Source organism: Lynx rufus, unplaced genomic scaffold (genome assembly GCF_022079265.1).
Source record: "Lynx rufus isolate CCGP_SWC_20201006 ecotype Redwood Valley unplaced genomic scaffold, mLynRuf1.p SCAF_4, whole genome shotgun sequence".
Taxonomy (NCBI): Eukaryota; Metazoa; Chordata; class Mammalia; order Carnivora; family Felidae; genus Lynx; species Lynx rufus.
In genome coordinates this window covers 9,824,880-9,838,473 of record NW_025814856.1, presented here as the reverse complement: position 1 = coordinate 9,838,473, position 13,594 = coordinate 9,824,880, and the positions used below count along the sequence as shown (strand labels likewise).

General features: G+C 41.5%; 1 protein-coding gene across 1 annotated transcript; it reads right to left on the bottom strand.

The window, feature by feature from the left end:
* Positions 1–204: 204 nt before the first annotated feature.
* LOC124524446 (olfactory receptor 7A17-like) lies at positions 205–1,185 on the bottom strand. The gene has a single exon (XM_047096723.1). It carries the CDS (start codon positions 1,168–1,170, stop codon positions 205–207), a length of 966 nt encoding a protein of 321 aa, XP_046952679.1. The 5' UTR covers positions 1,171–1,185.
* Positions 1,186–13,594: the final 12,409 nt, after the last annotated feature.

The following is a 13,594-nucleotide window of genomic DNA, read 5'->3' as shown; positions in this document are numbered from 1 at the left end:
TCCCTCTGGCTCTCCCTACTCATTCTTGCTATCCCACTCAAAATAAATAAATGAACCTTAAAAAGCTACAGACAAAATAGTTGCTTGTGATGTATGAAAACTTACAGCTAACTAATATGTTAAGGAGAAAAAATGCGCATTGCCAGCCTATGAACTGATACAAATATCATGATCTAGGTCTTCTAGGGTTTAAAGCCCTGTTACTCAAGTCTTTATCCTGAAACAAAGAAACCTACATGCAGACGTCTCTCGACTAAAGAGATTTCTCAGGGCTTGCTTGATATCTCTGTTCCTGAGACCATAGATGAAGGGGTTCAGCATGGGCATCACCACCGTGTACATGACTGAGGCTATGGCACCTGTGCTGGAGGTTTGTGAAGCAGCAGAATTAAAATATACACCAAGGCTTGTACCATAGAACAAGAACACAACTGAGAGATGAGACCCACATGTGGAAAATGCTTTATACTTGCCCTTCACTGATGAAATTCTCAAAATGGAGGCTACAATTCTAGAGTAAGAGGAGAGGATGCCAGTGAGTGGAACAACACCCAGAAGTCCACTTGCCAAATACATCGCCAGGTCATTGAGGAAGGTATCAGAGCAAGCAAGTTGGATCACCTGCTTAAGTTCACAGAAAAAGTGAAAGATTTCCAGATCTGTGCAAAAAGAGAGTCGCAAAATCAATAAGTCATGTAACAGAGAGACAAGAACACTCAATAACAGGGATCCCAGAAGCAGGATGCCACAGAACTTGGGGTTCATGATGACCATGTAGTGCAATGGGTGACAGATGGCCACGAACCGGTCATAGGCCATCACTGTCAAGAGGAGGTTGTCGATTCCTGCAAAAAGCATGAAAAAGTACATCTGGCTGAGGCAACCTTTGTAGGAGATCCCTCTGCTCTGCGTCTGGATGTTCAGCAGCATCTTTGGGATGGTGGTGGAGGTGAAACAGATGTCTGAAAAGGACAGGTTGGAGAGGAAGAAGTACATGGGCGTGTGGAGGCGGGAGTCTGTGATAATGGCCAGGATCATGAGCAGGTTCCCAGTGAAGGTGACCAAGTACAAGGACAGGAACAGCCAAAAGAGCAGTGACTGCAGCGCCCCCTGGTCTGAGAGTCCCAAGAGGATAAATTCCGTAACATGAGTTTGATTTCTTCCTTCCATGTAATTGATGAAAATGGCTGGAACAGAGACAAGAACATTGGAAAGGCAGCAGCATGATCACAGAATTACAAGAAATGCTGTCTTTTCAAAATGCTTCATCCATTAATTCTTATACACTCCCTACCAATCTAGAATATACACCAGAAAATTTCAGGGACTCTCAAATGTCCATGTTTTCCATGAGTCTTAAATTGTTCACAATTCTTGTTCTGAATCAAAACAATTATCCAAAGCAATGTTCTCCTCCATAAATTTCCTGTGACCTTTTTTTTTCCACCCGAGAAAATCTAACACATTATCTTGTGACAAGTATTTTTAACAGCATTGCACAAATGCAGTAGGAATGTGTGTTTCACCTTAACAAGACAGTCTAAGATGTGTGTGTGTCAGAGGGAGGAACAGAATATTAATAAAGGAATAAATGGTGTTTCAGGTGGTGGTTACAACTAATAAGGAAAAAAGTTCGGGACACAGTAGTCCTAAGTGGAAGGAAAACCTGCCTTTGTGTCATGACTGATCAGGGGCTTCTGAGCTGGAAAACTCAGGGATGCATGAACCATGTGGATAACTTTGAGAAAATCAGTTAAGGCACAGAAATCGCATGTGTAAAGACCTTGAGTCAAGAGCTCACCCAAAACCATCAGGCAATATAAAAGACAAAGTTGTGAGCAGAGCAGGTAACACAACGGGTGTAGGAGTGGGATGTAAATAAGAGAGAGAGGAGCTCAAAGCCTCCTGTATCAGTGGATACATTCTAAGGCAATGTTGGGGACAGGCCAAGATGGCGGAGGAGCATGGAAGGTTTTTTGCCTCTCTCCTCACTGAAATGCAACTAAATCAACACCAAACTGTCTTGCATATCTAGAAGCCTGATCTGAGGAATAACACAACAATCTGCACAACTTGAACCACAGAATTTGGTACACAGCGTGGAGAGGTGAACTGGGGAAGAGAGAAGCTATGGAGGGCAGGGAGCTGTTTTTGCTTGTGGAGAGAAGACGGAGATGGGGGAGAGTATAGGCGAAGCACTGCCCAACAAAAAAGCAGCTGGAGAGAAAGAGAAGGAGGGGACTGAACAAAAACAGGGAGAAGAGAGAAAGGAGAGGGTTTCAATTTCATGAAGAGGCTATAAACAGGGGAGCATAGAGTCTGAAACTCCACAGCTCAATACCTGGGAGAGCTCTGGTGGGGAGGGTGTATCCCCAGAAACAGACAGCAAGGTCCGAGGGGTCCTCAGGCCACACGGGAGAGGCAATTTCTCTGCTGGGAGGATATTTGGTAGAGGCCGTGCAGCCTCGCCACAGGCAAAGGTCCCAGCAGACCCTGGAGAACAGCCACATTGCTGCTGTTGGAACTAGGATGGTAAGGGTGAAGCCTGGTGCCAGATGGGTGCTGTGATTTACCATAATCCCTGAAATGCTGCTACTACACAATCACACCAACATTTTCTGGGGCACCTGGCCACAATCTCCGAGCATCTGCAGCAGCACGGTCACACAAACGTACCAGGGGTGGGTGGGCACGATGACATTGCTTGGTGGACCCTCCCCTGAGGGTCTGAGAGGGTCAAAGCTGCTTGGCCCTCAGAAATGAGCAGTTTGTAAACATTGCCCTATCTGAGATAAAATTTGGGAGGGAGGTGTCCTCTGGCAAGCTGACAGCTTGGTCACAGACAGTGGAGAAATGGGGAGTGGATAGAAGCCAAAGACAAAGGAAGGGTGCTTGATTGCCAATCAATGAGAGGATAGACTTCTGATACTAGAGACTGGGGGACTGTAGGACTCCATTTTCACCCCTCCCGCATATGCACATAAGCACTTTCATGCACCACAGCGATCGATCAACCGCATTAAACTAAGCAGCGTCATCTAGTGCAGAACAGAGTCACTACACCAAGCACCGCCCAACCGGAACAACCACAATCTAGAGGAACATCACCAGTCTCTCTGCCTACGTAGTTTACAGACTATAAAGTGCTTCATAGTTTGACTTTAGTGGAAACTGGATGCATTTTCAATCATATTTCATTCTGTTTGCTGGTCCATCTATTCAATATTTTTCTTTTCCTTTTCTTTTATTCCTTCTGAATACAGAAAAGGAAAAAATTTGATTTTTTTCCGTTTTTATAAAAAATATTTTCTTTAAATTTTCCTATTATATTTTTTACATTTTTGTAATTTTTAAAATTCTATTTGACTTTCGTCATTTCATTTTATTCTTTTGTTGTATTCATTTTTTTAATTCCAAACGTTTTTCTTTTTTTCCATTTTTTTTCTTTTCTTTTCTTTCCCGTCTATCTCTATTCTATCAAGCTTCTTACAACAACCTGACCAAAACAAACCTAGGAGTTAGCATCCTTTATTTTATTTTTTATGTTATTTTAATTTTTTTAATTTTTACTTTTATTTACTTTATTAATCCCTTTTCTTACTCCACAATGATGAAACGAAGGAATTCACCACAAAATAAACAGGAAAAAAATGACAGCGAGGGACGTAATCAGCACAGATACAACAGGAAGTCTGAACAGAATTTAGAATCATGATAATAAGAACACTAGCTGGGGTTGAAAAAGCGTAGAATCTCTTTCTGTGAAGACAAAAGAAGTACAAGCTATCCAGGATGAAATAAAAAGTGCTGTACCAGAGATGGAATCTCGAATGGAAGCCATGGTGGTGAGGTTGGATGAAGCAGAGCAGCGAATCAGTTACAGAGAAGACAAATTTATGGAGAATAAGGAAGCAGAAAAAAAGAAGGAAACTGAGGCAAAAGAGTAAGATATAATATTAGAGAACTCAATGACTCATTAAAAAGGAATAACATCCAAATCATAGGGGTCTCAGAAGATAAAGAGAGAGGAAAAGGGGTAGAAGGTTGATGTGAGCAAATCATAGTGGAAAATTTTCTTATCTTGGAAAAGACACAGATATCAAAATCCAGGAATCACAGAGAACTCCCATTAGATTCAACAAAAACTGGCCATCAAGATTATCATAGTCAAGTTCACAAAATTCTCAGACAAGGAAAGAATCATGAAAGCACCAAGGGGGAAGAAAGGCCTTAACCTACAAGGGAAAACAGTTTGGTTAAAAGCAGACCTATCCACAGAAACTTGGCAGCCAAGAAAAGAGCAGAAGGGTATATTCAATGTGCTGAATCCAAAAATATGCAACCAAGAATTATCCAGCAAGGCTGTCATTCAAAATAAGAGGTGAGAATTAAAAAAAATGTTCCCCAGAGAAACAAAAGCTAAAGGAGTTAATGACCACTAAACCAGCTCAGCAAGAAATGTTTGGGAGATTCTCTGAGGAGAGAAAAGCGAAAAAAGGAAAAAAAGGCGGAGGATTCTGGGAAGATGGCAGCGTAGGAGGACACTGGGCTCACCGCGCGTCCTGCTGATCACTTAGATTCCACCTACACCTGCCTAAATAACCCAGAAAACCGCCAGAGGATTAGCAGAACAGAGTCACCAGACCCAAGTGCAGACGAGAGGCCCACGGAAGAGGGTAGGAAGGGCGGCGAGGCGGTGCGCGCTCCACGGACTGACGGGAGGGAGCCGGGGCGGAGGGGCGGCTCGCCAGCCAAGCAGAGCCCCCGAGTCCGGCTTGCAAAAGCGGAGGGGCCTGACGGACTGTGTTCCGACAGCAAACGCGACTTAGCGTCTGGGAGGTCATAAGTTAACAGCTCTGCTCAGAAAGCGGGAAGGCTGGAGGACAAAGGGAGGGTGAGCTGCGGAGCCCCCGGACGACAGAGCTCAGTTTGGCGGGGAACAAAGGCGCTCGCCAGCGCCATCTCCCCCGCCCATCCCCCAGCCAAAATCCCAAAGGGAACCGGTTCCGGCCAGGGAAATTGCTCACTCCGCCCAAACACCCAACTCTGTGCTTCTGCGGAGCCAAACCTCTGGCAGCGGATCTGACTCCCTCCGGCTGCCACAGGGCCCCTCCTGAAGTGGATCACCTAAGGAGAAGCGAGCTAAGCCTGCCCCCCCTGCCGCCGTGCACCTTGCCTTCCCACCCCAGCTAATACGCCAGATCCCCAGCATCACAAGCCTGGCAGTGTGCAAGTAGCCCAGATGGGCCACGCCACCCCACAGTGAATCCCGCCCCTAGGAGAGGGGTAGAGAAGGCACACACCAGTCTGACTGTGGCCCCAGCGGTGGGCTGGGGGCAGACATCAGGACTGACTGCGGCCCCGCCCACCAACTCCAGTTATACACCACAGCACAGGGGAAGTGCCCTGCAGGCCCTCACCACACCAGGAACTATCCAAAATGACCAAGCGGAAGAATTCCCCTCAGAAGAATCTCCAGGAAATAACAACAGCTAATGAGCTGATCAAAAAGGATTTAAATAATATAACAGAAAGTGAATTTAGAATAATAGTCATAAAATTAATCGCTGGGCTGGAAAACAGCATACAGGACAGCAGAGAATCTCTTGCTACAGAGATCAAGGGACTAAGGAACAGTCACGAGGAGCTGAAAAACGCTTTAAAGGAAATGCAAAACAAAATGCAAACCACCACGGCTCAGATGGAAGAGGCAGAGGAGAGAATAGGTGAACTAGAAGATAAAGTTATGGAAAAAGAGGAAGCTGAGAAAAAGAGAGATAAAAAAATCCAGGAGTATGAGGGGAAAATTAGAGAACTAAGTGATACACTAAAAAGAAATAATATACGCATAATTGGTATCCCAGAGGAGGAAGAGAGAGGGAAAGGTGCTGAAGGGGTACTCGAAGAAATTATAGCTGAGAACTTCCCTGAACTGGGGAAGGAAAAAGGCATTGAAATCCAAGAGGCACAGAGAACTCCCTTCAGACGTAACTTGAATCGATCTTCTGCACGACATATCATAGTGAAACTGGCAAAATACAAGGATAAAGAGAAAATTCTGAAAGCAGCAAGGGGTAAACGTGCCCTCACATATAAAGGGAGACCTATAAGACTCGTGACTGATCTCTCTTTTGAAACTTGGCAGGCCAGAAAGAATTGGCACGAGATTTTCAGGGTGCTAGACAGCAAAAATATGCAGCCAAGAATCCTTTATCCAGCAAGTCTGTCATTTAGAATAGAAGGAGAGATAAAGGTCTTCCCAAACAAACAAAAACTGAAGGAATTTGTCACCACTAAACCAGCCCTACAAGAGATCCTAAGGGGGACCCTGTGAGACAAAGTACCAGAGACATCACTACAAGCATAAAACATACAGACATCACAATGACTCTAAACCCGTATCTTTCTATAATAACACTGAATGTAAATGGATTAAATGCGCCAACCAAAAGACACAGGGTATCAGAATGGATAAAAAAACAAGACCCATCTATTTGCTGTCTACAAGAGACTCATTTTAGACCTGAGGACACCTTTAGATTCAGAGTGAGGGGATGGAGAACTATTTATCATGCTACTGGAAGCCAGAAGAAAGCTGGAGTAGCCATACTTATATCAGACAAACTAGACTTTAAATTAAAGGCTGTAACAAGAGATGAAGAAGGACATTATATAATAGTTACAGGGTCTATCCATCAGGAAGAGCTAACAATTATAAATGTCTATGCGCCGAATACCGGAGCCCCCAAATATATAAAACAATTACTCATAAACAGAAGCAACCTTATTGATAAGAATGTGGTAATTGCTGGGGACTTTAACACCCCACTTACAGAAATGGATAGATCATCTAGACACACGGTCAATAAAGAAACAAGGGCCCTTGGGGCGCCTGGGTGGCGCAGTCGGTTAAGCGTCCGACTTCAGCCAGGTCACGATCTCGCGGTCCGTGAGTTCGAGCCCCGCGTCAGGCTCTGGGCTGATGGCTCGGAGCCTGGAGCCTGTTTCCGATTCTGTGTCTCCCTCTCTCTCTGCCCCTCCCCCGTTCATGCTCTGTCTCTCTCTGTCCCAAAAATAAAAAAATAAAAATAAAACGTTGAAAAAAAAAAAAAAAAAAAAAAAAAAAAAAGAAACAAGGGCCCTGAATGAGACACTGGATCAGATGGACTTGACAGATATATTTAGAACTCTGCATCCCAAAGCAACAGAATATACTTTCTTCTTGAGTGCACATGGAACATTCTCCAAGATAGATCATATACTGGGTCACAAAACAGCCCTTCATAAGTTTACAAGAATTGAAATTATACCATGCATACTTTCAGACCACAATGCTATGAAGCTTGAAATCAACCACAGGAAAAAGTCTGGAAAACCTCCAAAAGCATGGAGGTTAAAGAACACCCTACTAACGAATGAGTGGGTCAACCAGGCAATTAGAGAAGAAATCAAAAAATATATGGAAACAAACGAAAATGAAAATACAACAATCCAAACGCTTTGGGACGCAGCGAAGGCAGTCCTGAGAGGAAAATACATTGCAATCCAGGCCTATCTCAAGAAACAAGAAAAATCCCAAATACAAAATCTAACAGCACACCTAAAGGAACTAGAAGCAGAACAGCAAAGGCAGCCTAAACCCAGCAGAAGAAGAGAAATAATAAAGATCAGAGCAGAAATAAACAATATAGAATCTAAAAAAACTGTAGAGCAGATCAACGAAACCAAGAGTTGGTTTTTTGAAAAAATAAACAAAATTGATAAACCTCTAGCCAGGCTTCTCAAAAAGAAAAGGGAGATGACCCAAATAGATAAAATCATGAATGAAAATGGAATTATTACAACCAATCCCTCAGAGATACAAACAATTATCAGGGAATACTATGAAAAATTATATGCCAACAAATTGGACAACCTGGAAGAAATGGACAAATTCCTGAACACCCACACTCTTCCAAAACTCAATCAGGAGGAAATAGAAAGCTTGAACAGACCCATAACCAGCGAAGAAATTGAATCAGTTATCAAAAATCTCCCAACAAATAAGAGTCCAGGACCAGATGGCTTCCCAGGGGAGTTCTACCAGACGTTTAAAGCAGAGATAATACCTATCCTTCTCAAGCTATTCCAAGAAATAGAAAGGGAAGGAAAACTTCCAGACTCATTCTATGAAGCCAGTATTACTTTGATTCCTAAACCAGACAGAGACCCAGTAAAAAAAGAGAACTACAGGCCAATATCCCTGATGAATATGGATGCAAAAATTCTCAATAAGATACTAGCAAATCGAATTCAACAGCATATAAAAAGCATTATTCACCATGATCAAGTGGGATTCATTCCTGGGATGCAGGGCTGGTTCAACATTCGCAAATCAATCAACGTGATACATCACATTAACAAAAAAAAAAAGAGAAGAACCATATGATCCTGTCAATCGATGCAGAAAAGGCCTTTGACAAAATCCAGCACCCTTTCTTAATAAAAACCCTTGAGAAAGTCGGGATAGAAGGAACATACTTAAAGATCATAAAAGCCATTTATGAAAAGCCCACAGCTAACATCATCCTCAACGGGGAAAAACTGAGAGCTTTTTCCCTGAGATCAGGAACACGACAGGGATGCCCACTCTCACCGTTGTTGTTTAACATAGTGCTGGAAGTTCTAGCATCAGCAATCAGACAACAAAAGGAAATCAAAGGCATCAAAATTGGCAAAGATGAAGTCAAGCTTTCGCTTTTTGCAGATGACATGATATTATACATGGAAAATCCGATAGACTCCACCAAAAGTCTGCTAGAACTGATACATGAATTCAGCAAAGTTGCAGGATACAAAATCAATGTACAGAAATCAGTTGCATTCTTATACACTAACAATGAAGCAACAGAAAGACAAATAAAGAAACTGATCCCATTCACAATTGCACCAAGAAGCATAAAATACCTAGGAATAAATCTAACCAAAGATGTAAAGGATCTGTATGCTGAAAACTATAGAAAGCTTATGAAGGTAATTGAAGAAGATTTAAAGAAATGGAAAGACATCCCCTGCTCATGGATTGGAAAAATAAATATTGTCAAAATGTCAATACTACCCAAAGCTATCTACACATTCAATGCAATCCCAATCAAAATTGCACCAGCGTTCTTCTCGAAACTAGAACAAGCAATCCTAAAATTCATATGGAACCACAAAAGGCCCCGAATAGCCAAAGGAATTTTGAAGAAGAAGACCAAAGCAGGAGGCATCACAATCCCAGACTTTAGCCTCTACTACAAAGCTGTCATCATCAAGACAGCATGGTATTGGCACAAAAACAGACACACAGACCAATGGAATAGAATAGAAACCCCAGAACTAGACCCACAAATGTATGGCCAACTCATCTTTGACAAAGCAGGAAAGAACATCCAATGGAAAAAAGACAGCCTCTTTAACAAATGGTGCTGGGAGAACTGGACAGCAACATGCAGAAGGTTGAAACTAGACCACTTTCTCACACCATTTACAAAAATAAACTCAAAATGGATAAAGGACCTAAATGTGAGACAGGAAACCATCAAAACCTTAGAGGAGAAAGCAGGAAAAGACCTCTCTGACCTCAGCCGTAGCAATCTCTTACTCGACACATCCCCAAAGGCAAGGGAATTAAAAGCAAAAGTGAATTACTGGGACCTTATGAAGATAAAAAGCTTCTGCACAGCAAAGGAAACAACCAACAAAACTAAAAGGCAACCAACGGAATGGGAAAAGATATTTGCAAATGACATATCGGACAAAGGGCTAGTATCTAAAATCTATAAAGAGCTCACCAAACTCCACACCCGAAAAACAAATAACCCAGTGAAGAAATGGGCAGAAAACATGAATAGACACTTCTCCAAAGAAGACATCCAGATGGCCAACAGGCACATGAAAAGATGTTCAGCGTCGCTCCTTATCAGGGAAATACAAATCAAAACCACACTCAGGTATCACCTCACACCAGTCAGAGTGGCCAAAATGAACAAATCAGGAGACTATAGATGCTGGAGAGGATGTGGAGAAACGGGAACCCTCTTGCACTGTTGGTGGGAATGCAAATTGGTGCAGCCGCTCTGGAAAGCAGTGTGGAGGTTCCTCAGAAAATTAAAAATAGACCTACCCTATGACCCAGCAATAGCACTGCTAGGAATTTATCCAAGGGATACAGGAGTACTGATGCATAGGGGCACTTGTACCCCAATGTTCATAGCAGCACTCTCAACAATAGCCAAATTATGGAAAGAGCCTAAATGTCCATCAACTGATGAATGGATAAAGAAATTGTGGTTTATATACACAATGGAATACTACGTGGCAATGAGAAAAAATGAAATATGGCCTTTTGTAGCAACGTGGATGGAACTGGAGAGTGTGATGCTGAGTGAAATAAGCCATACAGAGAAAGACAGATACCATATGGTTTCACTCTTATGTGGATCCTGAGAAACTTAACAGGAACCCATGGGGGAGGGGAAGGAAAAAAAAAAAAAGAGGTTAGAGAGGGAGAGAGCCAAAGCATAAGAGACTGTTAAAAACTGAGAACAAACTGAGGGTTGATGGGGGGTGGGAGGGAGGGGCGGGTGGGTGATGGGTATTGAGGAGGGCACCTTTTGGGATGAGCACTGGGTGTTGTATGGAAACCAATTTGTCAATAAATTTCATATATAAAAAAAAAAAGGAAAAAAAGGCAACAAAGACTAGAAATGACCAGACAACACCAACAGAAACTCCAACTCTGCAGGCAACATGTTGAAACAAATTCATACCTTTCAGTACTCACTCTAAATGTCAATGGACTAAACACTCCAATCAAAGGACATAGGATAACAGAATGGATAAGAAAATAAGATCCATCTATACGCTGTTTACAAGAGACCCATTGTAGACCTAAAGAAACCTTCAGATTGAAAGTAAGTGGATGAAGAACCATCTATCATGCTAATGATCTCCAAACGAACACTAGAGTAGCCATACTTATATCAGACAACCTAGATTTTAAAAGAAAGACTGTAGCAAGAGATGAAGAAGGGCATTATATCATAATTAAGGGGTTATCCATGAAGCAGATCTAACAACTATAAACATGTATGCCTCAACCGTGGAAACACCCAAATATATAAATCAATTAATCACAAATATAAAGAAACTCGTTAATAATAATACCATAATAGTAGAGGACTTCAACCCCCCACTTACAACAGTGGACAGATCATCTAAACACAAAATCAGCAAGGAAACAGTGGCTTTGATTGACACACTGGACTGCATGGACTCAACAGATATATGCAGAACATTTCATCCTAAAGCACCAGAATACACATTCTTCTCAAGGGAACATTCTCCAGAATAGATCATATACTGGGACACAAATCAGCTCTCAACAATTACAAGATCGAGATCATAACATGCATATTTTCACATCACAACGTTATGAAACTCGAAATCAACCACAAGAAAAAATTTGGAAAGGCAACAAATACTTGGAGACTAAAGAGTAACCTACTAAATAATGAATGGGCTAACAAGGAGGTGAAAGAGGAAATTAAAAAGGACATGGAAGCCAATGAAAATGATAACATCACAGCCCAAAACTTCTGGGACACAGGAAAGACAGTCATAAAAGGGAAGTATATAGCAATCCAGGCCATCTATAGAAGGAAGAAAGGTCTCAGATACACAACCTAACCTTACACCATAAAGGGATGGAAAAAAAACAGCAAATGAGAGATGGGTAATTAATAAGATTAAAGGAGAAATCAATGCTACTGAAACAAAAACAAACAAACGAAAATAGTAGAACAGATCAAAGGAACCAGGAACTGGTTCTTTGAAAGATTAACAACATTGATAAGCCCCTAGCCAGTTTGATCAAAAACAAAAAGGAAAGGACCCAAATAAATAAAATCAAGAATGAAAGAGCAGAGATTAAAACCAGCACTGCAGAAATACAAACAAAAATAAGAGAATATTATAAGCAAGTATAGGTCCACATATTGGGCAATGTGGAAGAAATGGACAAATTCCTAGAAACATATAAACTACCAAAACTGAAACCAGAAGAAATGGAAAATTTAAACAGACCCATAACCATTGAAGAAATTGAATTAGTAATCAAAATTCTCCCAAACAACAAGAGCCAGGGCCAGATGGCTTTCCAGGGGAATTCTAAAAAACATTTAAAGAAGAGGTAAGAGCTATTCTTTCAAAGCTGTTCCAAAAAACAGAAATGGAAGGAAAACTTCCAAACTCATTCTATGAAGCTAGCATTACTTTGATTCCAACACCAGACAAAAACCCCACTAAACAGAACTATAGACCAATTTCCCTGATGAACAGGGGCACATAAATCCTCAACAAGCATTTGACAAAATACAGCACCCTTTCTTGATAAAAACCCTCAAGAAAGTAGGGATAGAAGGATCATACCTCAAGATCAAAAGCCATATGAAAGACCCTTTGCTAATATGATCAATGGGTAAAAGCTGAGAGATTTCCCCCTAATGTCAGGAACGTAACAGGGAAGTCCACGCTCGCCACTGCTATTTAACATAGTGTTGGAAGTCCTAGCCCCAGTAATCAGACAACATAAAGGAATAAAAGCATCCAAATTGGCAAGGTGGAGTTCAAAGTTTTACTCTTCACAGATGACGTGACAGTCTATATGGAAAACCCAAAAGATTCCACCAAAATGCCACTAGAACTGATCTGTGAATTCAGCAAAGTCGCAGGATATAAAATCAATGCACAGAAATCGGTTATACACCAATAATGAAGCAACAAGACAGAGAAAACAATGAATCGATCCCATTTACAGTTGCACCAAAAAACATGAAATACCTAGGAATAAGCCTAACCAAAGAGGTGAAAAATCTATACACTGAAACCTACATAAAGCTTATGAATGAAATTGAAGAAGACACAAAGAAATGGAAAAATATTCCATGCTCCTGCATAGGAAGAACAAATATTGTTAAAATGTCAATAGTACCCAAGGCAATCTCCATATTCACTGCAGTCCCTATAAAAATAACACTGGCATTCTTCAGACCTAGAAACAACAATCCTAAAATTTGTATGGGCCCAAAAAAACTCTGAATAGCCAAAGCAATCCTGAAAAAGAAAACCAAAGCTGTAGGCATCACAATCCCGGACTTCAAGATGTATTACTAAGCTGTAATCATCAAGACAGTATGGTACTGGCACAAAAACCAGCACTCAGAAAAAGGAACAGAATAGAGAACCTACAAATGGACCCACAAATGTATGGTCAACTAATCTTTGACAAAACAGGAAAGAATATCCAAAGGAATAAACACAGTCTCTTCAGCAAATGGTGCTAGGAAAACTGGACAGCCACAGGCAGAAAAAATTAACCTCGACCACTTTCTTACACCAGACACAAAAAAATCTCAAAATTGATGAAAGACCTAAATGTAAAACAGGAAGCCATCAAAATCCTGGAGGAGAAAGCAGGCAAAAACCTCTTTGACCTCAGCCGCAGCAACTTCTTATTCAACACGTCTCTGGAGGCAGAGCAAACAAAAGCAAACATGAACTATTGGGACCT

Excerpts from the sequence above, each read along its gene's own strand:
- LOC124524446 (XM_047096723.1), bottom strand. The coding sequence starts at position 1,170 with ATGGAAGGAAGAAATCAAACTCATGTTACGGAATTTATCCTCTTGGGA.